This window comes from Coregonus clupeaformis, chromosome 23, assembly GCF_020615455.1.
Source record: "Coregonus clupeaformis isolate EN_2021a chromosome 23, ASM2061545v1, whole genome shotgun sequence".
Taxonomy (NCBI): domain Eukaryota; kingdom Metazoa; phylum Chordata; class Actinopteri; order Salmoniformes; family Salmonidae; genus Coregonus; species Coregonus clupeaformis.
Window position 1 is genome coordinate 20842773 of NC_059214.1, and position 26798 is coordinate 20869570.

The window sequence follows — 26798 nt, forward strand, 5'->3', positions numbered from 1 at the left end:
ATATATATATATAAAAGTCACTGGTTGTGTGTTGAGGGGGGAATTACAGTGAGTTAAGAAGTCTGATTGCAAGTTATCAAATTAAACTTTATTTTTTGGACCCAGGGCCTCAATTCCCTCTTTGTGTGGGGACAGCGCATCTGACGAGCAGCAACAGCCCATCAAGCGACGGAGGATGCTGGGACCAGGAGAACAACAGAGGTTGGCTATAGAGGTAAGTTGTGATGTAATTGTCAGTGTTTCCCCCTAGAACTATTTTCAGGCCTGGTAGTATGTAGCCAAAACCCTGAACAATCAGCACCTTGGTAATCATATACTTGAGTTGGACATAGGCATGTGTCAGTCAGGATCACTTGCATCAAAATAGCTTAATTGCAAATTAAAGCTGATGATGTATCTTTTACAGGTATGTGATACCATCCTGAGTCATGCCAAAGAGAGGTTCTCCTTCACCCAGCACCTCATCAGCGCAACACTATTGCACGGAGAGTTGTTCCCACAACACAGTGTGAAGTTCCCGATACAGCGCTTGAAACAACCGTGGAGGCGTACCCCATGTTGAACAAGGCCAAGCTCAAAACCGAACTGTCCCTCATCTATGAGAACAGTGAGTTCAAGGCTTGTAGTGGTGCAGTGCCCCTGTACCAGTTCTTCATGGAGAACAACCTTCAGAGCACTTTCACAGAGACTGCCAGCCTCCTCAAGATCCTCATCACCACACCCATGACAACTGCTGAGTCAGAAAGGTGCTTCTCTACACTGAAAAGGATCAAGACCTTCCTGAGAAACAGCATGACACAGGATCGCCTGAACGCTCTGGCCATGCTCTCCATGGAGAAGAAACTTGTCAGGGACATTCCTGACTTTAATCAAAGGGTCATTGAGAGGTTTGCCACTCAGAAGGACAGACGGGCAAAATTCCTGTACAAATAAGATGACAGACACACACACACAGAGCAGCTCTGGCCGCATGTTTCTTTGTATATAGTTGACCTTAGCATAAAAAATCCAGTTATATATGGTACTCTAGAAAGTCTTAATAGTGTCTTTGCTAATATTACTGTATATATGTTGTTTGTATCAATTAATTGTTGCAGTTCTGGAGCACATTAACAATTAGTCACATTTAGTATGATCATAAAATACTGTATGCTATTCTTCCAGTCAAAGGTTTGAGTTCATCCACTTGATATCCATTTCTATATTATACATCCTTTTATACAGTGTAAGATTTCCTATAAACTTTATAATAATTTCATGTTATTGTCCACTTTCCACTCTGTTCTGACAGCATGCCTGTTGCGTTGCCTGTTTACTACCAATGGTGAAAAGTTCACTTTAAATGCAAATGAAAGGCTTGGGTTTGTGTAATATGTTTTTGTGTAAGAATGCCTCAACTTTTTAATATTGGCATTAAATAATTACTGAATGTTTCACTGAGCACTGCTGTCCTGCAGTTTGTGTTAAAATATATCGCGATGGTTACAGGAAAAAAAAAGTATGGCACAGCCCCACCGAGAATATTTTTCACCAGCCGCCACTGCATCCAGCTGCGTAGCAATGTTCACCCTTCCTAATACAGCTAGCTTTACAGAGTTGTCCATGTGTGCCCTGGTGTTCTCATGTTTCTTTACCTTCTCTGACAGGTGCTTCATATCCCTCACTCCGGTACCTGTCCATGCTGAATCTGACCCCGTCGTTTTAAAAAGCAAGCACGGAAAGCAAAATAAAGCATTAGCATCAGTGCACCCAGCTAGCCAAGCCTTCCTGGTGTACCAGCTACGGGAGAAGCCGCGCATATACTGCTTCCCTTTCTCGCTAGCCTGCTGTCTGATTGAGAGGTCAGGTTGATCTGGGCCCAGCTCTTTCACCCGAACTTTCTCTGACAAAGTTCTCCTCTCAAACGGATCTTGGAGGAGAGATTTCACCGAGTTAGGGTTGGGTCTTGGAGGAGTAACGTTTGCGCTCGCCATTGTCGTCTAGTAAAAATGGCGCCACTGGAGCCCGGTCCTTATTTTATCAGGGGCGAGCTTGGGGCGATAAAATAATCGCCCTCCTTGGATTCGAATTAAAATCGCTGATTAGCTACATTTTATGTCATACATTCATATCTTAAATTAGCAATTGGCTTAACTGCTACGTAGACCCGCCTCCTCGGGGCACTTTCTGTATCGCCCAGAGCTGACGAGGCGTTTGACAGGCAGAGGAAAGGTTGCGAATATGATTTTCTATCATATCTTACACATATTACTGTGTGCATTCCATATTTCAAACACACAAATATTGACATACTGATGTTTTTATTATTATTATTATTATTATTATTTATTTTTTATTTTATTTTTTTAAATAATTTTATTTAAGGGGGCGGCGCCCTAGCGCCCTCTATCGGCCAGCCGCCACTGGTGATAGTCTAATTGAGGCGCTTGAGTCAGGTGCTTGACTGTGTCTGATAAATTAGGAAACCTATCACAGACTTTGAAAGCTGGCTCATTAAATTTGAACTCATATTCTTGAGAAATCAATTACAATTATATTATGTTTAGGAAGGGGGGGGGCTTGCACATAAATTAAAATGTTCTTCAGTTTTAAAAAATATTTTCATTTTAAACACATAGTCAGCAGAATTGGAACACTACTGTACACCATTGCCAGGTGATGATTGCATAGTATTTCTGGTCCAACAAGTTATAGCAAAGTCATTTCTGTGGTTATAGCAAAGACGGGAGATGAAGTGAGACATTTCACTCGCTGTTTTTTTCTGGTTCATATACATGAACTAAGTAGACCAGATGCTAATGCGGTGGTGCCACCCCTTAAGCAGACCGGAACTGTGACAATTTTCTTCAATGGTAAACGGCCTGAGTGGGTCATCTTAATTTATTCACCATTGCTGTAGCCTATCTATGCTTCTCTATCTATGGCCTCTCCTTATTGTTCCAGCATCCACGTCAGAAAACTGGAGATGAGAAGAGGCGGGTTTACTTTGAATGGGGCAGTCCTTATCCAATCATTCAAAACCAACTGAACTGAGATCCTTTCAGTGTCTGTCCACCATCAGTTTACGTAAAGGTACTCATTAATCTGTGAAATTGTCCGCAACTGTTGAGAGAACAGCAAAATGGCCCCAATATCCATCAAAAGCATTTTAATCAGTGAAAGTGTTGATCCTTGTTGTAAGAAGATCCTGCAAGAAAATGGAATCCAAGTTACGGAGAAGCAAAACATGAGTAAGGATGACTTGATTGCGGAGATCAAGGTAAGGGTTTACATATTTTCCTAATTTTGGATGCATTCCTCGTATTAAACATTTCAGGCATGACATGCATTTTTGTTGCACGATGTATTTCTATAAAAGTATTTCTAAAATGTGCAACCATTTCACAGTTGGTATCAAATTTATAATACGGAAATGTATATCGCGTTTGGTTGAATAACCTCATCAAAAGTGTCTCTGAAGTAACATGCAATGATTTCCGCGTTTCATACAACAGATTATTATTTGAATCCGTTGCAGTTTAGTTGATAAAAGCAAGGTCTTGCTTGTGCGTTCCTGTCCTGTGGTGTCCCTCACTAGTACCGCCTTCTTGTGAATCTGATGCAACTGCGCCAGAGATTTACAGGTTTCAACTCGTTTGGCCGACTATTATAAACACTAGGATCACATTTAGACCGGGGTTTTCTATCTGTTTTACCTAGTACTTTCAACATTTTGGGCTATACATCAATTACACCAGCTCAAAGGCTGCTAATATTTGGCTTGCCTTCCTCATGATACCATGTGATGCCCAAATCAATCATTTCAATGTGTTTGATGCATGCACAAATTACAACTATAAGGTCATTCCTAACCTCTTCAAACTACTCCAATGAACAACAGATAATTCTGCCATGCAATGTCACTATGCAAGTCATATTTTTTCTGTTAATTCACTCTCCAGGACTATGATGGCCTTGTAGTTAGATCTGCAACAAAGGTGACAACTGATGTCATCAATGCTGCTAGTAACCTCAAAATCGTTGGAAGAGCTGGGACAGGTGTTGACAACGTGGATGTAGATGCTGCCACCAAAAAGGGCATCATTGTCATGAAGTACGTTTTCAAAATAAGTGTAATTCAAAATAAGTTTTAATGCAGCGCCTATGTCTAAATCAAATCACCACAGATCTGGCTTTTCCCTAAACATTAGACTATTGTGTAAATTCTCTTCTAGCACACCAAGTGGCAACACTATCAGTGCTGCAGAGCTGACATGTACCCTTTTGATGAGCCTCTCAAGGTAAGACACTACAACAGATACAGAATACCTCTCTGCATATTTCATGGTTAGACATTGCTTTGCACTATACAGTGCACTCGGAAAGTATTCAGAACCCTTGACCTTTTCCACATTTTGTTACGTTACAGCCTTATTCTAAAATTGATTACATTAAATTTTCCTCATCAATCTACACACAATACCCCATAATGACAGTAAAAACAGGTTTAGAATTTTTCAAATTTATATTTAAAAAAAATATACAGTACCAGTCAGAAGTTTGGACACACCTACTCATTAAAGGGTTTTTCTTTATTTTTTACATTGTAGAATAATAGTGAAGACATCAAAATTATGAAATAACACATATGGAATCATGTAGTAACCAAAAAAGTGTTAAACAAATCTAAATATATTTGAGATTGTTCAAAAAGCCACCCTTTGCCTTGATGACATCTTTGCATTCTCTCAACCAGCTTCACCTGGACTGCTTTTCCAACAGTCTTGAAGGAGTTCCCACATATGCTGAACACTCTCATCCCAAACCATCTCAATTGGGTTGAGGTCGGGGGATTTGTGGAGTTCAGGTCATCTGATGCAGCACTCATCTACCTTGTCACAACACAACTGATTGGCTCAAACGCATTAAGAAGGAAATCAATACCACAAATTAACTTTTAACAACGCACACCTGTTAATTGAAATACATTCCAGGTGACTACCTCATGAAGCTGGTTGAGAGAATCCCAAGAGTGTGCAAAGCTGTCATCAAGGCAAAGGGTGGCTATAAAATATATTTTGATTTGTATAACCTTTTTTCTTTTTGGTTCCATATGTGTTATTTCATAAACTCAGCAAAAAAAGAAACGTCCTCTCACTGTCAACTGCGTTTATTTTCAGCAAACTTAACATGTGTAAATATTTGTATGAACATAACAAGATTCAACAACTGAGACATAAACTGAACAAGTTCCACAGACATGTGGCCACCAGCTGCATTAAGTACTGCAGTGCATCTCCTCATGGACTGCACCAGATTTGCCAGTTCTTGCTGTGAGATGTTACCCCACTCTTCCACCAAGGCAAGTTCCCAGACATTTCTGGGGGGAATTGCTCTAGCCCTCACCCTCCGATCCAACAGGTCCCAGCCGTGCTCAGTGGGATTGAGATCCGGGATCTTCGCTGGCCATGGCAGAACACTGACATTCCTGTCTTGCAGGAAATCACGCACAGAACGAGCTGTATGGCTGGTGGCATTGTCATGCTGGAGGGACATGTCAGGATGAGCCTGCTTTGTCATTATGGGGTATTGTGTGTAGATTGAGGGATTTTTTAATAGTTTTAGTATCCATAAGACTGTAACGTAACAATGTGGAAAAAGTCAAGGGGTCTGAATACTTTCCGAATGCATTGTCCTTCTCATACTTTTACAGAAAAGTTTGATTTAACATTCAAAATCATTATCTTCCTAGACATGTGCCACAAGCAGCCATGTCCATGAAAGCAGGGAACTGGGATCGTAAAAAGGTAGAGTATTTTGGCTTCCCTCATTAGGAGTTTCATTTTGACACACAAAGCAATTACTGTCGCGTGGTCTAACCCAGTGTTCAACCAGTCATCACTAATCAAATCTGATCTTTAAATCTGTGGAGTCTCACGCTCATCAGAGACCTGGATCAAAGTTGTGTTAATGATTTCGCAGTTCATGGGTGCAGAGATGTACGGCAAAATACTTGGAATAGTTGGACTTGGAAGAATTGGAAAGGAAGTTGCCACCAGAATGCAGTCCTTTGGCATGAAGGTCGGTTCAAAATCCTGTGAAAAGCAAAAACGATCTTTCAAAGCTGCCTACTGTAGTATTTAGACAATAATACTAACTGAATTTGCTTTCGACAGACCATCGGCTATGATCCAATCACTCCTCCTGAGGTGACTGCTACCTGGGGGGTGGAGCAGATGTCCCTGGAACAGCTGTGGCCCCAGTGTGATTACATCACCGTCCACACGCCCCTCATGCCTTCTACGGCTGGTGAGTTTTACGGAAGTGTCATGTTTGTTTTACTGGAGGGAGAACATTGCTTTTCCACGTGAGGTATAGTTATTGTTTCTTCTAGGACTACTGAATGACACCTCATTTGCTAAGTGCAAGAAAGGTGTAAAGGTTGTGAACTGCGCACGCGGGGGCATCATCGACGAGGATGCTCTCCTCAGAGCTTTGGAGTCTGGACAGTGTGGAGGGGCTGGCCTCGACGTTTTTGTTGAGGCAAGAATACCACATTTAAACCACAAATATATTCAGTTCCATTTGATATTACTTGTCTTCCCGTCGATTGACGCTCACTTACATCATGGTATTCCATTCTTTCCCAGGAACCCCCAAAGAACCGTGCTCTGGTGAACCATCCCAATGTGATTAGCTGTCCTCATCTGGGTGCCAGTACAAAGGAGGCCCAGGCACGCTGTGGACAGGACATCGCTCTGCAGATCGTGGACATGGTGATGGGCAAGGGCCTGGTTGGAGCAGTGAGTTCTACTCTCTTCTATTACAGTCAAGCAAAGGCCTATTGGTGACTGATTCTAATGGGTTCTTTCTTTTGGTTTCAGTGTTGCAATAGCGAAACTCTGCTTTCAGACCTTGAAAACAATGTAACCCTCAATTGTTCACGAAGTATTCTAATGATACAGTTTCATTGCAAGAATGTATATTCAACATTGAGTCATACTTGGGAATACAATTAGTTAGTCTTCCACATGAAGTGTAGTGAAACCGGTTGACTTAATTGTGAAATTTCATGGGCAAAAACAATGCAGCCCAATTCAATAGATCTTCTTGATTATCTTTCTGAGTCCCTCATTCCAAAATGAAGCACAAACCACATTTAATAGATCACATTACATGTGTTATTGTGTGTGTGCGCAGGTGAATGCCCAGGTTTTGGCAAGCACATTCTCCCCCGAGTCTCACCGGTGGATCAAACTTGGAGAGGCCATAGGAGTAGTGCTGAAATCATGCACCACCTCTAAACAGCCCTTCAGCCAAGTGCAAATCACAACTCAAGGTAAGCACTGCAAGGCATTAGACTGTCCTAATATCCTTCAATTGCTTAATTTTCTCTGAAACTGCTGATCAGGCTTGATAAACTCAGCAAAAAAAGAAACGTCCCTTTTTCAGGACCCTGTCTTTCAAAGATAATTCGTAAAAATCCAAATAACTTCACAGATCTTCATTGTAAAGGGTTTAAACACTGTTTCCCATGCTTGTTCAATGAACCATAAACAATGAATGAACATGCACCTGTGGAACGGTCGTTAAGACACTAACAGCTTACAGACGGTAGGCAATTAAGGGCACAGTTATGAAAACTTAGGACACTAAAGAGGCCTTTCTACGGACTCCGAAAAACAACAAAAGAAAGATGCCCATGGTCCCTGCTCATCTGCAGGAACATGCCTTAGGCATGCTGCAAGGAGGCATGAAGACTGCAGATGTGGCCAGGGCAATAAATTGCAATGTCCGTACTGTGAGACGCCTAAGACAGCGCTACAGGGAGACAAGACGGACAGCTGATCGTCCTCGCAGTGACAGACCACGTGTAACAACACCTGCACAGGATCGGTACATACGAACATCACACCTGCGGGACAGGTACAGGATAGCAACAACAACTGCCCGAGTTACACCAGGAACGCACAATCCCTCCATCAGTGCTCAGACTGTCCGCAATGGGCTGAGAGAGGCTGGACTGAGGGCTTGTAGGCCTGTTGTCTGGTGAGGTCCTGCCTTACATCACTGGCAACAACGTCGCCTATGGGCACAAACCCACCGTCGCTTGACCAGACAGGACTGGCAAAAAGTGCTCTTCACTGACGAGTCGTGGTTTTGTCTCACCAGGGGGGATGGTCGGATTGACGTTTATCGTTGAAGGAATGAGCGTTACACCGAGGCCTGTACTCTGGAGCGGGATCGATTTGGAGGTGGAGGGTCCGTCATGGTCTGGGGCGGTGTGTCACAGCATCATCGGACTGAGCTTGTTGTCATTGCAGGCAATCTCAACGCTGTGTGTTACAGGGAAGACATCCTCCTCCCTCATGTGGTACCCTTCCTGCAGGCTCATCCTGACATGACCCTCCAGCAAGACAATGCCACCAGCCATACTGCTCGTTCTGTGCGTGATTTCCTGCAAGACCGGAATGTCAGTGTTCTGCCATGGCCAGCGAAGAGCCTGGATCTCAATCCCACTGAGCACGTCTGGGACCTGTTGGATCGGAGGGTGAGGGCTAGGGCCCCCCCCCCCAGAAATGTCCGGAAACTTGCAGGTGCCTTGGTGGAAGAGTGCGGTAACATCTCACATCAATAACTGGCAAATCTGGTGCAGTCCATGAGGAGGAGATGCACTGCAGTACTTAATGCAGCTGGTGGCCACACCAGATACTGACTGTTACTTTTGACCCGCCCCTCCCTCCCCCCCATTGTTCAGGGACACATTATTCAATTTCTGTTAGTCACATGTCTGTGGAACTTGTTCAGTTTGTCTCAGTTGTTGAATCTTGTTATGTTCAAACAAATATTTACACATGTTAAATTTGCTGGAAAGAAACGCAGTTGACAGTGAGAGGATGTTTCTTTTTTTGCTGAGTTTAGATGAAAAGATTAAGCGGAAAGCCTGTGTCAACATTACATAACCAGTCTTCTCAGATCAGTGATCATAAGGGAAAGGAGACAATGGATGCCATTCAAGCACACAGGTATTAGAGGAAGATGGTGTTGTGCTCTTTGGTTTGTCTCTCCCTGGTGGTATAATTGTGTGTCATGAGAGTGGGCTGTCTGGAAATGCAAACTGAACATGGTTTATTTTTGTTTTTATTCTCACAAACTAGGAGACTGCTTGAAAGGATCCTCTGGTTACATGACTTCAGCAGTAATGGTTGGATTACTTACTGATGGGTCCAAGAGTTGCCCCAATCTGGTCAATTCACTGACCCTGGCCAAGGAATCTGGAATCACGGTAAAATGGCCCCCATTGACCCTTGGCTAAAGGTCATATTCTGTTAATGACCTATCTTGTGTAATGTATTAATGTTGTCTTGTGTAACATAAATAAATCTTATCTGAGATTGATGACTTTGTTTTTAAATCTCAGGTAACCAGAAACCACAGTAAGGGTCTGACTCAAGGTGCATGTGAGGTGGAGATCTCTTTCAATGGCTCCAGCTACAGAGCTACTGGTTGTGTCCAGGGAGGAGTACCAGTCTTGTTGGAGCTGAACCGCAGCGTGTTCCGACAGCCTGTCTCTCTCACTGGCAATCTGCTGTTCTTCAAGGCCTCTGCTTCTCCTCAGCTCCTGCCCGCTGTGACCGGTGAGAATTTTTTTTTTCACATTGTAACCTCATGATTGAATAATCAAGATCATAGGGTCATCTTTCATCTATGCAGCACGAGGTAAGCCATGTATAGCCCTTTTCTTTTCTACTTGAATGATTTCTTTTTTCAGTATGCTGTCTTAACCCATACTTTTTCTGCCTTTTCCCATCAGGATGTGTTTACACTGAACTAGCACTTGACAGCAAGCTACTCTCTGGCTGTAAATGTCAGAAGACCAGGATAACTTAACTTATTTTAAACTGACTGTCTCCCACTCTTTCCTCAGGTTTGCTGGCCACGGTAGGAGTGGAAATGGAGTCATTCAGTGCCCCTGCAGATCGTAGTGGAGATCAGTGGTATTGTGTGGGGTTATCCTCTCTCTTGGGTGACCTTGGTGCTTTAAAACCTTTAGTGAAAGAAGCAGGCCAGCTCTCTGTGTAAATAACAGTGAGATAGCATTGTTACAATGCTGAGAGTCCAGTAGAGCATTCCAATGTCAAAAAATCTAACCACTGATTATTTAAGTCATCTAAATGGTTTATCTTGGCTTTTTAGCATTGCAATACTTGGTTTACAATACGAACACATAGAAGTTACTAAAAATGCACTTCTGTCATTTCAATTGTAGAGATGCTGGCTATACTTAGCATTTAATAAACATATGTTACATTATTACACTTGTTTTATATTTTGTTGTATTCTCTATTTGGCTGTTTTTGCTGAATGTTCTCAATGTCAAAACACCAGGAAGAGGGTAGCTGAAATGGCGAAACAAAAAAACAACCCGTCTAAACTGACCAATAAACTCCTATGCATTTGCTGTGCACCCTAGGTTTCTATGGTGACTAACCTATTACTAGTATTTGGTATTCCCTTGGGTGCAATAAAGATGAAATCTGTGTGTAAAAGACTACCAGCCTCTTAGGACTTTATATTTGTTTTATAATTAATACGTTTCAACAGTGACGCCTCAAGTCAAATTCCATCACTTAGATGATTTTACTTTGCAGTGAGGTTGTAAACCACAATCAGTGTTAGTCATAAAGTTTGACATCGGGCTTGTTCATGGCACCGCACTACAATCTCGTGTTAGACTATTCAATCTTAATCCCTATTAGGCTAAAACTGCCATGGCAACGAAAGAGACTGAATGGGAAGTGGCCCTTTGCAGTGGGGGAATTTCTCAATCAAATTAAAATGGGCTACCAGCCATACAGTTTATTTTTTATTTATTCACTTGTGGTATTGGAGAGTCTCCGTGGGCGCATCGATGCTGTCTATGCTCATTCTCCGTGGTAGGAGAATGAGTGTCCAGTGAATAACGGGAATGGTGATTAACAAAGCTGGTTTGTAGCCTATTATCTGGGAAGCTGGCTGGAGTAAATGGAGCAGGATGACAGACGGCGACTCCAACTATACACAGAGAAAAAATATAGGACAGCCGTGTGCTGCCACCGCCCTGAGCTAAGGTTAACTCTGCGAGTCTGTGCTCAGAGCGCTCAAACAAAAGCACTGCGAGGGCCTGTTTAGTACACAAAGTGCCATTATATGGTGGAAAGGTAAGCGTGAATGAGGGAATGTTGCTTTGAAGATTAATGATTGGAATCCAGTGATTTAGGAATAGAAAGTTGTGTGCTGCTGATTACGACATGAGATCCTTAATTTCCCGTCAGGTCGTAGCCTACTCATGCGTGGATAGACATAACGAGCCCTAATGTTGTTGTAGCCTATGTTATAATAGTGTGACGATACAGATTTAAAACCAATATCTAAAGAAAAGCCGTTTAACCTTTAATGCTATAAGACTAGTTATTTTTCAAATGTTCTCCTCAGGCCTGTTGTAGATTAAATGGGACACCAGAAATAAACACCCCCAGAGTAAATGCTAAACATTCTCTTCATTTTCTAGCCGTGTCTGACAAAGGAAAAGAAAGTTACATTTATGACTTTTGTGACATCGCCCATCCAAATGAGCTATTGGATGCGCTGAGAGAATTCTACTTAGGTAACATCTTCACAGATACCACCCTACAATGTGACAAAGGACAAGTCTTTCACTGTCACAAGGCAGCTTGGTTAGCTCGCAGCTCTTATTTTAGTCATGTTCACAGCCGACATCAAGGAGCAGTCAAACAACCTCATCAAACTGACTGGGATTGATTATGAAGTTCTGTGTGCTCTGGTGAACTACCTATACACTTCCAGGGTGAGCATCACTGAGACAAATGTACAGAGCCTGCTGGAGGCAGCAGACTTCCTACAGTTCAACTCCGTGAAGAATGACTTCCTTATACGCTTCCTGGATGTGGACGACTGCCTGGGTATGCACTATTTTGCTACGCTGCACATCTGCCCTGAGCTGAAGTGGGAGGCACGAAGGGTAATGCTCAGCAGGTTCCAGGAGCTCATACAACAGTTCTTAGAGGTGGACTACGACAAGCAGAGTTCAATCATGTCTGCTAAGAACCTCAACATATGGAAGGATGAAGTTCTCTTGGATGCTGTGGTCAAATGGGTCACCCATGACTTTCTTAACCGTGTTGATCACATTCAGGACCTACTCTGTTTTATCCATCTTGAGCTGGATGAGATGCACTTCAAGACTGCCCTGGATGTACAGAGACGATGCTTACTGGCCAATGAGGGGAAAGTAAGGGAATTTATTATCCACGCTTTGAAGACCAACTGCAAAGAGACTTCAGCAAGCAGGAAAAAACTGTCCTCAAGCATGTATGTTATTGGAGGGTACTCTGTGAAGTCCACATATGGGATCCATTAAGCAACATATGGGTGTAAGGAAAATATATGCCTGACCAGACAAGAGAGAGCAATAGTGTATCTTTACTGGGGGCAAATATTTATGTGACTGGGGGTTATAAAACAGACTATTGAAGCCCTGGACACAGTTTGGCTTTATAATGGTGATTTTGATGAGTGGACAGAGGGATGCCCCATGATCACTGCCAGATACTACCACTGGTCTGTGGCTTTACATGGCTGTATCTATGCTTTAGGAGGGTACAGAGGGAGAGCTATACAATTTGAGACTGAATTATATGACCCCTTAAAAAATAAATGGTTCCCTACAGCCAACATGATTCAAGTATGAAAACATAAATAGAACAACTATATAGAAAGGAGTTTGTTACAATGAGAAGACTCCTAGGCAAACATGTAAGCCTGTGTTTCTCTATTGCACTGTCCTTGTTAACCCACTCTTGAATTTGTCAGTCTTACATGGTTGGGGCAAAAGCTATCTGGGCCACTGATTGTCAGCCATGGCTGATTGTCAGCCATTGACTTGTAAAGAATAATTTAAGTTATTCTGCATATTCAAATAACATGAAAAATATTTCACTGAGTACTAATGAAATCATTATTGTTGTCATGTGTTCAGCTGTTCACTCTTCTTGATAAAAGGCTTCCTCTTTCAAAGGTGCCATTCATGCCACTGCTTGTGTCATGAATGGCACAATATATGTGACCGGGGGCCACTATGGATCTAGAGGAAGCAGCACCTAAGAAAAAATGCAGGCCTACAGGCCGGACATCAATGAGTGGATCATTGTCACAATAAATCTTCATCCAGGTATGACACATTTCAAAGGAAGTAGGCATTTATTTTAATTTGTATGGAATATATTTAGTCAGGAAATCATTGTCTTTATGCTTTCAGAGTATGGCCTGTGCTCTGTTTCTCTGAACAACAAGCTGTACTTGGTGGGAGGACAGACTAAGATCACAGACTGCTAAGATCCAGAGAGAGATGAGTGGAGGCAGTTGTCAATGATGAAGGAGAGGAGGATGGAGTGTGACACTGTAGTGATAAATGGCTGCATCTATGTGACTGGGGGATATTCCTATTCAAAAGGGACGTATCTGCAGAGCATTGAGAAGTATGACCCTGAGCTGGGCACCTGGGAGGTTGTGGGAAGCCTCCCCAGCCCAACAAGAACACACTGCTGCGTTTGTATTTACAGTGTGCAGTGTCTTTCAATGTACTTTTACAACAAACCTCAACTAAATCCTGTGGATGCAGTTCCTTTGTGCCATACTGATCATGAGTGGCAGGTGCTATACGTTTGTGACAGGTGCTAAGAATCTTTTTACAAAAAGTGACATTATTTAGAGTATCTTTATAACCATTTGGCCAAAAACAAATGTTCAGTGACAAATGACTGCTGCTGGTTTAATATTACAAAAAAAGCACATCGTTTTCAATCCACTTAAATTGAATGGCTTCTAACACACTGGTTCTCATGCACTTTAACATTACCATTTGTGTACTTTTAGACTGGTAAACCTGATAAAGCACTGATATGCACAAATGCACACAGTTTTTAGACAAATCTCTACACTTGAAGCACAAATGTCAACAGGTGGGTATCAACCTTACATCTGAATCTTAGGGTTTGGGGTATGCACAATTAATCAGGTTTCCTATGTGGAGACCTCGGATTCTGAAAATAATGAACTAAAACAACTATACTGTGGCTGATTGATGCAGTTCATGCACCAGATTTTACTTGTTGATAAATGTAACGTTCATCTACAAGATGGTGCGCATAGATGTGGTGGTTGTATGTTCATTGATTTCGTAGAGTGTGATGTGTGAATTCTGTCTACTGTCCAAATATTATTTTCTGATAAATCAATTAACACGTGTAAATAAAAATACAATATTTACCTAAACCTTTGACCGTAAGCTACTTCAGCAGCAGTTAGGTGACGCTGTAGCCTAGGCTGCAGTGCAGAAAGCAATTTGTTTTGGCCCTCAACGGGCTCCGTAGAACGTGGCTTGCTTGCCAACTTCATTTAGCAGAGTGTGGTATAAAGTCTTCTGAACAACCAGCATCTCTGCAGGTAAATTTATAACAGTAAGTAAATCTGTTACAATTTAACAGCGTTTGATATTAATATACAATGCATTTTATTTGGTAAAGAACAGTCCTATCTTGTATTTTAGAGGCCCGTGGAGAAAGAAACAGTTGCTCGCTAGTAAGCTAACAAGTTAGCACACAGTTCATGTAGCCATAGAAGAAGAGGCGAAGCGAGAGGATTTACTCCGCCCAAAATCTGTCCAAGAAAATAAGAACGAAGTGAGGAATTTTTGTGTGGAGGTCTATGAGTGTCGAATTTAGTCAACAACAAATTGAATTATTTACTACGTGAGGCATATTTGATCAAATATAAGTTTCACTGATCTTTGTGGACGCACGTGGCATTTCGGCATCTTTGAAAAACTACTTTATATCGGAGTTCTGCCTGTTGTTCACACGCCTATCTGCCCTCGTTGGCTAGAATGGACCCACCTGATCTCGCCTCTTGCCTGTCTCCCATATTTGAGGACATGTATTTCCATTGTTAGAGCTGTCACTCTACTATCTTGTCAATATAATAGAACATCTTTGATGCAATTACGTCCTGGCCTCACTGTAAACTGCATCATGGTGTGAACTGCCCTTTTAGGTCATGTACTCGTTTGAATTTAGAGGCCAGGAGTGAAAACGGGGGTATACAAAAGCTTTTCTCAGTGCATACCTCATGCGCATGCAGGTCCGTTGTGTAATTAGCTGGCATGGCTAGTGCTTGTATCTAAAGCGTTTCCCATTTGGTTAGTGTTGATTTATTGATTTGTCACATTTTGATCTAATAAATGTATTTGACTTATTCTTTTCAGACACATCATGGCAGAAAATCAAGCAACGTCTGAACTTGAGAAGAAGGTGGCACAACAGATTGAGGTATTTTGTGTCATAGCTAACTGTATTCTACTGTAGCTGTATAACCAAAGATGGTGGCATATTCTGACAGCTAACCTGGATAATGCTGGTCAGCCCTGATTGACACGTTTTTCTTTATCTTCAAAGTACTACTTCGGTGATCACAACCTTCCAAGAGACAAGTTCCTCAAAGAACAGTTGCAGCTCGATGATGGCTGGGTGACCCTGGAAACCATGCTAAAGTTTAACAGGTTTGTGATATTTACTTTTATTTGCTCAATTGGAATTTGGGACTTGATTCGGCCTACAATGTTTTTTTTTTTAGATGAATTGCTCGCTTATAACATGATTCCTAAATCTCCCCTCTAATTATTTTCAGACTGAAATGCTTGACAACCGATCACAACATAATTGTTGAGTCTCTGAAAAAATCCAAGACTGGCCTTCTGGAAATGAGTGAGGATAAAACAAAAATCAGGAGAATTTCAAGCAAGCCTTTACCAGAACTGAACGACGAGTACAAAGATGCCCTCAAACACAAATCTGTCTACATTGTAAGTTGGATTTTCCAAGATTTGAGATTTACAGCTGTTTGGAGCCCTGTGTCTGTATGTTGAACATTTTCTATGATCTTCCAGAAAGGTTTTCCATTGGAGACAACGCTTGATGAAATTGAGGGGTGGCTGAAAGGGAAAGGCGTCATAGAAAACATTCAGATGAGACGAAACTTGCAAAAGAACTTCAAGGTAATGTGGCCGGAGATATTTTTTTCTCAGGTTAATTAAGAATTAACTGTTTGTAATACAAAACACACAGCATCTCCATCCATTTTCAGGGCTCAGTGTTCCTGACTTTCGACACTGAAGAAGCATCAAAGCAGTTCCTTGGACGCACAGACACCAAATCATTCAAAGAAAATGAAATGATTGTACTGTCAAGGTAGGTGGATGCTTAGCTATCATTACCAAGTCTCTAAGATGACCTATTGATACTGGTGAAAAGGATATATATTAACTCTGCTCTTGTTTTCAGAGAGGACTACCATGCAAAGAAAGCGGAGGTTAAAAAACAGTTCAAAGCAGAGGCAAAGGCTAAAGCTAAACAGTGAGCACATTACTGACACTTAATCATGTTTATTTTGTATTTTTATGGTAAAGTAAATTGTTCAAAATTAACTGGTTTCTAGTGACAAGGACGAAAAGCAAAAACATGCAGAGGAAGAGGAAATGGTAAGAGCTCTGGAAGTGCTATCACAAATCCTTATATGTTTGAAGGGGGTTGTCTTCATTAGGACTAAACATTTTGAAACTGGCATCTGTTCTTATTGGGCTAGTTCGTGTAGCACCCTCTCCGATTCAAGATGATTTTCTCCTGTTTGCTCCTTTTGTGTATTGTTTTTCTTCCCAAAACAGGGAGGTTTAAAGTTGCTCACCAGTGGTCCTCTGCTTTATTTTGCATTGTAGAAATCTCTGGACGAGCAGACTGGATGCCTGCTGAAGTTCTCAGGCAATCTTGACAGTGTTTCAAGAGAGGACTTTCACGAGGTGTTCTCAGGTCATGGTCAAATCAAATGGATTGATTTCATCAGGGGTGCCAAAGAGGCAAGAATTGCAGTGTAATTAACTATTTTAACCACCCTTCAATTACAAAAATGAAATTGTCATAGGAAATAATGATCATTTATTATCTTAAAGGGTACCATCCTCTTCAGAGTGAGTGCTAAGGAAGCTCTTGATAAGGCCAAGGAAGCAAATGGAGGAAACTTGAAAATTAAAGACAAAGATGTTACGTGGGAGGTGGTGGAGGGAGATGCAGAGAGGGAAACTCTGAAAAAGATAATCGAAGACCAACAAGAATCTCTCAACAAACATAGAGGCAGAGGTAACTGCGATTTCAAGGCAAAAAATAATAATGTCATATTTCCTGTCTGATCTGATGGAGCATTTCCTCCTTTCTCTCTTTACAGGTGGCCGAAAATCAGGTGGGAGAGGGGGGAGAGGGGGAAGAAGGGACAGGGGTGGACGTGATGGCAAATCACACTACCAAGGCAGAAAGACCAAATTTGATGATAGTGATAATGATGACGGTAAGCGCAGTTATGTTAATCACGCAATATCATGATAGGATTCTGGTGAGACAAATGACTCTGCCAATCTTCTATGAGAAAGTAAACTTTGGAACAATTGAGTATCTAATATTTTCCTTTTTAACTTCCATTTCTCCAATAGCACCTCCTAGTCCAAAGAAGCGAGCACTGGAAGGAGCAGGCAAAGATGTTGATGCTCCAGCTGCAAAGGTGGTCAAAACTCAAAATGGTTCTTAGAAATTATATGTACTGCACATCTCAATGAAACATTATATTTGAAAAGAAACTAACTGAAAACATAGAACAACTTTATTCCATTCCAGTGGAGGCTTCATGAGAACTGTAGAAATTCCACCTTGATGTCAACCTAGAAAACAATTGATAATGTAAGACTGGAAACAGTACATTTCTACCCTGAACATAATTTTTTTTATGGGATTGTCTTATTTAATATGGATTTCATTTGTTGTGTTGACTGCGTCTGAACATAACATTTAATTTCAACAGGAGCATATTATGCCTGTTAGTCGCCTACATACAAAGACGTGCATGTCAATAGAAACTTGTTAATCAGTGCCATTTTATTTTTCCTCAATTATTTTAAATGTGTATACGGTTGAGTCCTAAAGCACAGATCTTGTTCCTTCTCAATTTAGTTTTGTGAATAGCCAATAAAGTTTGATTTTTAAAAGTTAGATTCTCAGAAGCATATTTTCAAAGCACTTGGTGAAACAAACTAATTTAACTTTTACATTTGAAGTGAGAACTTGCCTTGGTTGTGTTTGGTGCCAAACGGAGGATTCATCAGTGTCAAATTCCTTGGCATATGCATGGGATCTCAGGAAACACATGTTACACTGGATCAGGTCTGTTGGTCAGTTCAAATTCCTCAATGTCAAACCCAACACACAAACTCTAATTACAAGGCAAGTCGTTAGATAATACTCCAGTATAACTTTTCTTCAGACAGTTTTATTTTCTTACCCTGCAGCAAGCATTGCAGCACCAATGCTAAGAACTCAGCATCCCAAATCTGCAACCAATTTGCCCTTGATGTCATCAAATGTGTTGTGGATTGTATAAAGCATACATGCTTAAAGGAGAAGTGTAAATGACTAAAGAGACTCAGCAATTTCAATTCCAACAAAATTCCAATCTAAGAATTGGCATGTAAATTGGGAAGAGCCAGTAGTGGAGGTTCTGGCAGATCTAAACTTAACGCCGATATGGATGCCTACGCTAATGGGAAAACGCTGCTATACAGTGGATTGGGAAAGTATTCAGACCCCTTTTTCCACATTTTGTTACAGCCTTATTTTTAAATGGATTAGTGTTTTTTCCCCCCTCAATCTACACACAATACCCCATAATAACAAAGCAAAAACAGGCATTTATTACAAATAAAAAACCTAAATATCACATTTACATAAGTATTCAAACCCTTTACTCAATACGTTGTTGAAGCACCTTTGACATCGATTACAGCCTCAAGTCTTCTTGAGGCTGTAACAAGCTTGGCACACCTGTATTTGGGGAGTTTCTCTCATTCTGTCAGGTTGGATGGGGAGCATCGCTGCACAGCTATTTTCAGGTCTCTCCAGAGATGTTCGATCAGTTTCAAGTCCGGGCTCTGGCTGGGCCACTCAAGGACATTCAGAGACTTGTCCCGAAGCCACTCCTGCGTTGTCTGGCTGTGTGCTTCGGGTCATTGTCCTGTTGGAAGTTGAACCTTCGGCCCAGTCTGAGGTCCTGAGCGCTCTGGAGCAGGTTTTCATCAAGGATCTCTGTACTTTGCTCCGTTCATCTTTCCCCCCGATCCTGACTAGTCTCCCAGTCCCTGCTGCTGGAAAACATCCCCACAACAAGATTGTCACCACCATGCTTCACGTAGGGATGGTGCCAGGTTTCCTCCAGATGTGACGCTTGGCATTCAGGCCAAAGAGTTAAATCTTGGTTTCATCAGACCAGAGAATCTTGTTTCTCATGGTCTGAGAGTCCTTTAGGTGCCTTTTGGCAAACTCCAAACGGGCTGTCTCTTACTGAGGAGTGGCTTCTGTCTGACCACTCTACCTTAAAGGCCAGAGGAACTCTGGAGCTCTGTCAGAGTGACCATCGGGTTCTTGGTCACCTCCCTGACCAAGGCCCTTCTCCCCCGATTGCTCAGTTTGGCTGGGCGGCCAGCTCTAGGAAGAGTCTTGGTGGTTCCAAACTTCTTCTATTTAAGAATGATGGAGGCCACTGTTCTTGGGGACCTTTAATGATGCAAACATTTTTTGGGACCCTTCCTCAGATCTGTGCCTCGACACGATCCTGTCTCTGAGCTCTACGGACGATTCCTTCGACCTCATGGTTTGGTCTTTGCTCTGACAAGCACTGTCAACTGTGGGACCTTTATATAGACAGGTGTGTGCCTTTCCAAATCATGTCCAATCAATTGAATATACCACAGGTGGATTCCAATCAAGTTGTAGAAACATCTCAAGGATGATCAATGGAAGACTCATAGCAAAGGGTCTGAATACTTATGTAAATAAGATATTTGTTTTGTATTTTTAATTAATTTGCGAAAATGTCTATACCTGTTTTCGCTTTGTGTGTGTGAGAATTTTTATTTATTTAATCCATTTTAGAATAAGGCTAACGTAACAATGTGAAAAAGGTCAAGGGGTCTGAATACTCCCGAATGCACTGTATATTTTTCAACTAATCTGGGTCTTATTTTCTTTGTCCTCGATTGGGGGGAAAAAAACATCTTAAATGTCTGTGTCCTGTTGCAGGTGGTTTAATCTCAAATTGGCAGATTGTATGAAGACTGATAATCTGCCAGGACTGAATGGGATGTGAGAGATCCGTGCAGCATTAGTTCCGTTTTGGGGGTTTTCATCACTGGTTATATGGACATATATCAGGGCAAAGGCGGTGATTTAAACTTCTTTGCGTGTGTGCCAACACGGATTTCTAACACAGAAGTTAATCACGCAGCTGACCAAATTACGTGAGATTTTAGAATTCAGATAGATTAAATACACGTTTTGTATCGAGTGAGAAATGCCTCTTGCATGTGTGTAGACAAAAGAAAGCGAGCGAGAGGTTTTACTCAGCCCAAAATCAGTCCACGAAAATGAGACCAAAAAGTGAGGAACTTTTGTATGGAGGTAAATAGCTAGATTTCCATCCAATTGGAGACAGATTTCCAAGTGAATATTCCAAAATCTGCATTAAAAGGTCCCGAACTGTGAAAATCATATTTTTCATCAAATTGGATGTTATTTGGATGAAACCAGTTCATAGTAGGTTGACCCAAGTATGAAAAATGACTTGCTGGTACATTGGCATAGTTGATCATAAAGTTACTGGTCCCCTCCCCCTGGTTAAGAGCATTGGGCCAGTAACCGAAAGGTTGCTGATTCAAATCCCCAAGCCGACTAGATGAAATCTGTCTGTGCCCTTGAGCAAGGCACTTAACCCTAGTTGCTCTGGATAAGAGTGTCTGCTAAATGACTAAAATGTAATGTAAATGCTTGGATTCAGGAAGCAGGCACTACTTCTGGCTTTATGCAATGTCACATAAAGCCGGACATTTAATACACCAATGGTAGCGTCTTATAAGCTTAACTACACAGAACAAAAATATAAACGTAACATGTAAAGTGTTGGTCCCATGTTTCATGAGCTGAAATAAAAGATCCTACATTTTCCATACACACAAAAAGCTTCTCAAATTTTGTGCACAAATTTGTTTACATCCCTGTAAGTGAGCATTTCTCCTTTGCCAAGACAATCGATCCACCTGACAGGTGTGGCATATCAAGAAGCTGATCAAACTGCATGATCATTATACAGGTGCACCTTGTGCTGGGGACAATAAAAGATCACTAAAATGTTCAGTTATCACAAAACACAATGCCACAGATGTCTCAAGTTGAGGGAGCGTGCAATTGGCATTCTCTACCATAAGCTGCCTTCAACGTCCTTTTAGAGAATTTGGCAGTACGTCCAACCAGCCTCACAACCGCAGACCATGTGTATGGCTTCATGTGGGTGAGTGGTTTGCTGATGTCAACGTTGTGAAGAGTGCCCATGGTGGCGGTGGGGTTATGGTATGGGCAGGTATAAGCTACGGACAACGAACACAGTTGCATTTTATCGATGGCAATTTGAATGCACAGAGATACCGTGACGAGATTGCAATACTGGACTATTTTGTATCAAGTCTGCCCAAATGTGCCAAATTGGTCAATTGATGCATTTTCAAGTACATAACGATAGAGAACATACAAAATTCTATGGTAATACAAAATGTAAGTTTACACACAGGAATGTCATACATGATGGATCATTAGCTTATACACTATCTTTCACACATCTAGATGGCCGGGCGGGGTGGGTGTGGAGCCAGAGACAGCAGGGGTTCAAACTGTAGAACCCAGTTCCTACATTTGAATATAAAAATGGATTTTATCAAACAAAACTATGCTACATTTTATCTCTGGGACCCTTAGGATGAAAAATCAGAGCAATATTACTGAATGTAAGTACATTATTTACCTTCAGAGGTGAATGTAAAACCAGTTGCCGTGATAAGTTTGTTGTTGTTGTGCACTCTTCTCAAACAATAGCATGATATTTTGTCACTGTAATAGCTACTGTAAATTGGACAGTGCATTTAGATTAACAATAATTCAATATTTTCTGCCCACTATAAGACATGGCTATGTCCTGGAAAGTTTACTGTTACTTACAACAGTCATGCTAATCACATTAGCGCACGTTAGCTCAACCGTCCCGTATACGGGACACCGATCCCGTAGAGGTTAATTTAACGTTACACTATTTTCCGAAGCAGTGGCTGCTTTTTATTTCGGGTGGACTGTCTGCACTGAAAATTACTAACATGTCATGCGTGTGCACTGCACATTTCAAGCCGAAGTTGCTTTATCAATTGGGGAAAACATTCGATGGGTCTTGTCAGGAAGCTATCCTGAAGACGGATGCTGTACCATCATTGACAGTGGATCAGTGGATCTTGCAAGCGTTGACCATAATGTAAGTATCAGTTTGATGAGTCTGACACAGTGGCTGTTGCTGTGGCTTCTTTGCTTTGTGAACTGTATATTTTCTGTAACACCTGATAGTTACTATTTGGCTTTTGTACTTCCATCCCTAAGCCCCCTACATTGAGTCTGAGAACTGCCAACACACAGCTGACATGAAGGAATGTTGTCCACAAAAGGAGTTGCAGTGTGTATAGTATTTGTAATTTACCCATGGAAATCATATTTTGCCATTCCATTGTGTGGGTTGTTGTCTTACTGTTGCTGTAGCTTGTGTCATTGGGGATAATTATTATTTCACTTTCCATCTCCTTTTGTCTTTCCACTATCATCAAGCTGTGTAATGATAGACCTTTTAGGAAATTCTACATCTACTCTGTCTACACAGCTTCCCAGGCAACCACTGCAGCAGGAATGCTGTGATACAAAATCAGCTTTCTCAAGGTAAAGGAGGGGGAGATATGCTGTGAAGCCTGCGAAGAGGTCATAGTTATTCATTTCAGGCACACAAATTCCAATTAAAATTTTTTCACAAAATGGTGCATGACCAAATATTGCATATTTCAAATGGAGTACTTCAAAAACACCAGAAAACACATTGTAGAATGAGTAGATCACTACATCAACAAATTGATAGCATCATAACTCAGAACAGTAAACAAAAGGAAATTAAATTCACTACCCATTTAAAACATTTCCCTTTTCAAAAACATTACAGGCTACATAGACAGGCTCCTGGATCTCCTCTTCAACGAGGTCACCCTTGATCCAGCGCCGTATGTAGGGAAGCTGTGTGAGCTGTCCATCCCAGGACTCCTGTCTGCCCAGTGTGAGAGGCCTGACAAGGAGGAGGCCATAGCTGGATTTGTCTCCCGCTTCAATCTTGGCGGTGACTGAAGCCAAGTTGGTGACTGAAGTCTGCTTGATTGAAGTGGGGTAAATGGGTCCGCCTCCTCTCCCTCTCCCCATCAATCTCTAGTTGGTTGCATTTCCTAAAGCCTAGGTAATTAACTTTTACTTGATATGATATCGATTTTTGCAGAGAAAATGGGGTGAGGCATACTATTTAGGCTCAGAATGATATCTGGCCCATTGTTTACTTTGTTACCTGGCAACGACCACAAGGGCATTTCAAAGAGCTGTCAGTCAAGGCATGCTCATGAATATAAATTACCCACCAACTCAGCCTGTTCTTTCAGGCTTCCTGATAGTTAGACATGAGAAAAGGTACAATTTCTTCAATTCTGAGCATTTTAATAGTGTAAACATATTATGGGTTATGTTTTGGTCATTTAAAAGCTATTTTTACTTGGGAAACAGGATGACTGTGCGGGACCTTTAAAAACAATATGCCCATTTTCCCACAACAGATGTTTACATCAAATGGACCTGTTGCGGATAAAAGGCAGTGCATGATGAGTAGTGCACATAAAAATAACTTTTGCCGTTAAATTCCAATGTACCGAATAAAACATTCAAGTTAAATGGGTTTCCATAGCATTTTGAACTCTACTGATGGTTTTGTCCACAATTTTTTTTGTTGCGTTATAGCGAATGTGGTCTTGGCAAGTGCGCTCTGCCAACAGCTCGCAGATATAGTGCAGGTAGGATAGCCTACATCAGGGTTCTTCAATTCCGGTCCTGGAGGGCCGAAACACCTCTGTTTTTCATCCTCTCCTTCTAATCAGGGGCGAATTCAGACCCGGGACACCAGGTGAGTGCAATTAACTACCAGTTAGAAATAAAAAACAGAAGTGTTTCGGCCCTCCAGGACCGGAATTGAAGAACCCTGGCCTACATGATGAGATTATTATGGACAAAAGAGCGAGATTATTTTTATTTGTCAAACAGCAGCCAAGCATCGATCATCATGTCTGCAGAATAAGACCCTTTATATTTATTGGAAAGGAGCATCAATCGCATGCACTTTCACCACCTTGTGAAGTTCATAACTTATTTTATCTGTAGCCTAATAAACTGCATGCTTTCCCTAGTGGTAGTGGGAGGACCGCACAACATACCATTGCGTGACTCCAAGTTTACTTCGATATGATGTTTATTATATCAATATTTGCGCATAAAGGCGTTTCCATCGCCATTTCTCACATAGCTAATTTTACTGACAAAAATATCCTACCTTGTGTAGCATATTTTGTTTTGTCGACATTTGGAAAGTTTACCGACAAAATTTGCTGTTTCCATCAGGCCTGTCATTACTTTTTTTGTTATCCGACATGTACTTTACTTGCATAAAACAACAACAAAATACTTAAATACATGTCATTTTGTCCTTGAAACAATTAAATTAAATACTGTAGAATTCCAATTATTCCTATGGAGGACTGCTTTTCTGAGGAGTGCCAATATGGCTGACCGGTGGCTTCAAAGCCTGTCATTGGCCAATACTTAGCATCAGCAATCCAGGGTTTATATATAATTGATTAAAATGCCAGCTCATGTGGGGGATTTATGTAGATTTATGGCGCTTTCAATACAACTGGTGCCGCGTTCAAAACAACTGGGAACGCTGAAAAATATGAGGTGAAATCATGACATCAGGTCTAGAAAGAGGCCCGAGTTGGATTTCCGAGGTGGATGACCATTCAAATAAAAATGTTCCAGTCACAGCTCGTTTTTTCCATGTTCCCAGTTGTCTTGAACGCGGCAATAGCATGCGCAATTTGAGCTACTCCAGGAAATTACGTTGATGTGATGTCATTAAACCTGGCTGAGTCTACCTTTTAACTTTAACAAACACACATTTGTAATGGCACTATTTTTACAAGATTAAGGGTGGGACACAGCCAGTTGAATAAGACATTAAATGTGATAGGAAAGCATCCAGAGACCGTGGAGCATGTATTGCTACAGTGTAGGCCAGGGTTCTTCAATTCCGGTCCTGGAGGGCCGAAACACCTCTGTTTTTCATCCTCTCCTTCTAATCAGGGGCTTATTCAGACCTGGGACACCAGGTGGGTGCAATTAACTACCAGGTAGAAATAAAAAACAGAAGTGTTTCGGCCCTCTAGGACCGGAATTGAAGAACCTTGGTGTAGGCAGTATGAGAGGGAAAGAGAGAGGATGAGATCTAGTATGAGGGAAAAGGGAAATTAGTTTAAAGAGTATATTGAGTAGAACGTCATTAGATATAGTCTCAAATATGTTAACTTTTTTAAGAGCAACGGGGCTGGCAGGTAGGATTTAGTTTCTCCCAGTCTCTGGCCCACACTCCAGTACAGTAGGTGGCGGTAATGCACCAAAACGTTGGATGCCAACCGCCGATAAACCCCACTGAAGAAGAAGATTTGTACGGCATAGCTTTAGAGGGCCACCTGTATTGATTAATGTGGTGGGAGGGTGTTGATCCATCTGATTTCTTTAAGAGACGTCTGGAAACTGTGTATCAGGGTTTTGTGGCCATTTACACAGATGGTTCAAAAGATCCAAGGACAGGACGTACTGGGTCAGCATTTGTAGTGCAGGAATGTGGGGTGAAAGTCAGGAAACGTATTACAGATAATCTGGCTGTATATACGGCGGAGCTGATGGCCATACTGTTGGCCTTGCAGTGGGTGGAGGAAGTCAAACCAGACAGAGTAGTTATTTGCTCAGATTCAAGTGCAGTGTTAATGAGTCTCCAGTCCTTTAGCTCACGTAGCAGACAATACATGCTTTATGAGGTGCTACAAACCCATGGCAGGATTAAACACATCTCCCGAGTGGCGCAGTGGTCTAAGGCACTGTGCATCGCAGTGCTAGCTGTGCCACTAGAGATCCTGGTTCGAATCCAGGCTCTGTCGTAGCCGGCCGCGACCGGGAGACCCATGGGGCAGCGCACAATTGGCCCAGCGTCGTCCAGGGTAGGGGAGGGAATGGCCGGCAGGGGTGTTGGTAGAGCACGGCATTTGCAACGCCAGGGTTGTGGGTTCGATTCCCACGGGGGGCCAGCACTAACTGTAAGTCGCACTGGATAAGAGCGTCTGCTAAATTACTAAAATGTAATGTAAATGTATACAGATACGTTTTTTTTCTTTTCAGCTTAATCAGCTTAATATTGCAGATAGATTGTAACTTCCATCAATGTAATTGTCTGCATCACTTCCAATCCCCCATGTTATATATATACATACACATAGATATACATATACATATACATATATATATATATATATACATATATATACACACATACACACACACACATACATACACACATACATACATACATACATATCCTATACATATCCTTTAAAAAATATATATTCCCCTTTATTACTTTCCAATCCCGCCACCCTTTCCCTAATTTGAGTAAAC

At 41.6% G+C, this 26798-nt stretch overlaps 3 protein-coding genes and 1 long non-coding RNA gene across 5 annotated transcripts; all 4 read left to right on the forward strand.

Annotated features, from left to right (window-relative positions):
• Positions 1 to 2995: 2995 nt before the first annotated feature.
• On the forward strand, positions 2996 to 10293 carry LOC121536798 (D-3-phosphoglycerate dehydrogenase). Its single transcript, XM_041844356.2, has 12 exons — positions 2996 to 3259; positions 3942 to 4093; positions 4215 to 4280; positions 5732 to 5786; positions 5962 to 6060; positions 6156 to 6288; positions 6374 to 6522; positions 6630 to 6782; positions 7180 to 7318; positions 9138 to 9265; positions 9401 to 9617; positions 9908 to 10293. Exons 1-12 carry the CDS (start codon positions 3122 to 3124, stop codon positions 10060 to 10062), a joined length of 1584 nt encoding a protein of 527 aa, XP_041700290.1. The 5' UTR covers positions 2996 to 3121; the 3' UTR covers positions 10063 to 10293.
• A 581-nt stretch (positions 10294 to 10874) lies between these two features.
• Positions 10875 to 14236, forward strand: LOC121536264. The gene is made up of 3 exons (XR_005994842.2): positions 10875 to 11180; positions 13058 to 13210; positions 13298 to 14236. It is a non-coding gene; the product is annotated as an uncharacterized LOC121536264 (long non-coding RNA).
• LOC121536263 (kelch-like protein 23) lies at positions 11539 to 12405 on the forward strand. Its single transcript, XM_041843530.1, has one exon. It carries the CDS (start codon positions 11723 to 11725, stop codon positions 12398 to 12400), a length of 678 nt encoding a protein of 225 aa, XP_041699464.1. The 5' UTR covers positions 11539 to 11722; the 3' UTR covers positions 12401 to 12405.
• A 151-nt stretch (positions 14237 to 14387) lies between the features above and the next one.
• On the forward strand, positions 14388 to 18125 carry LOC121536262 (lupus La protein homolog B). Of its 2 annotated transcripts, none has more exons than XM_041843528.2 (12): positions 14388 to 14484; positions 15302 to 15365; positions 15492 to 15595; positions 15724 to 15898; positions 15983 to 16090; positions 16180 to 16283; positions 16377 to 16448; positions 16531 to 16573; positions 16808 to 16945; positions 17039 to 17225; positions 17311 to 17430; positions 17573 to 18125. In XM_041843528.2, the coding sequence occupies exons 2-12, from the start codon at positions 15309 to 15311 to the stop codon at positions 17665 to 17667; spliced, it is 1203 nt and encodes a 400-aa protein (XP_041699462.1). In that variant the 5' UTR covers positions 14388 to 14484; positions 15302 to 15308; the 3' UTR covers positions 17668 to 18125. The 2 variants fall into 2 exon arrangements, with proteins under 2 accessions (XP_041699462.1, XP_041699461.1); XM_041843527.2 differs by having other exon boundaries at positions 14391 to 14498.
• The last annotated feature ends 8673 nt before the right edge of the window (positions 18126 to 26798 follow it).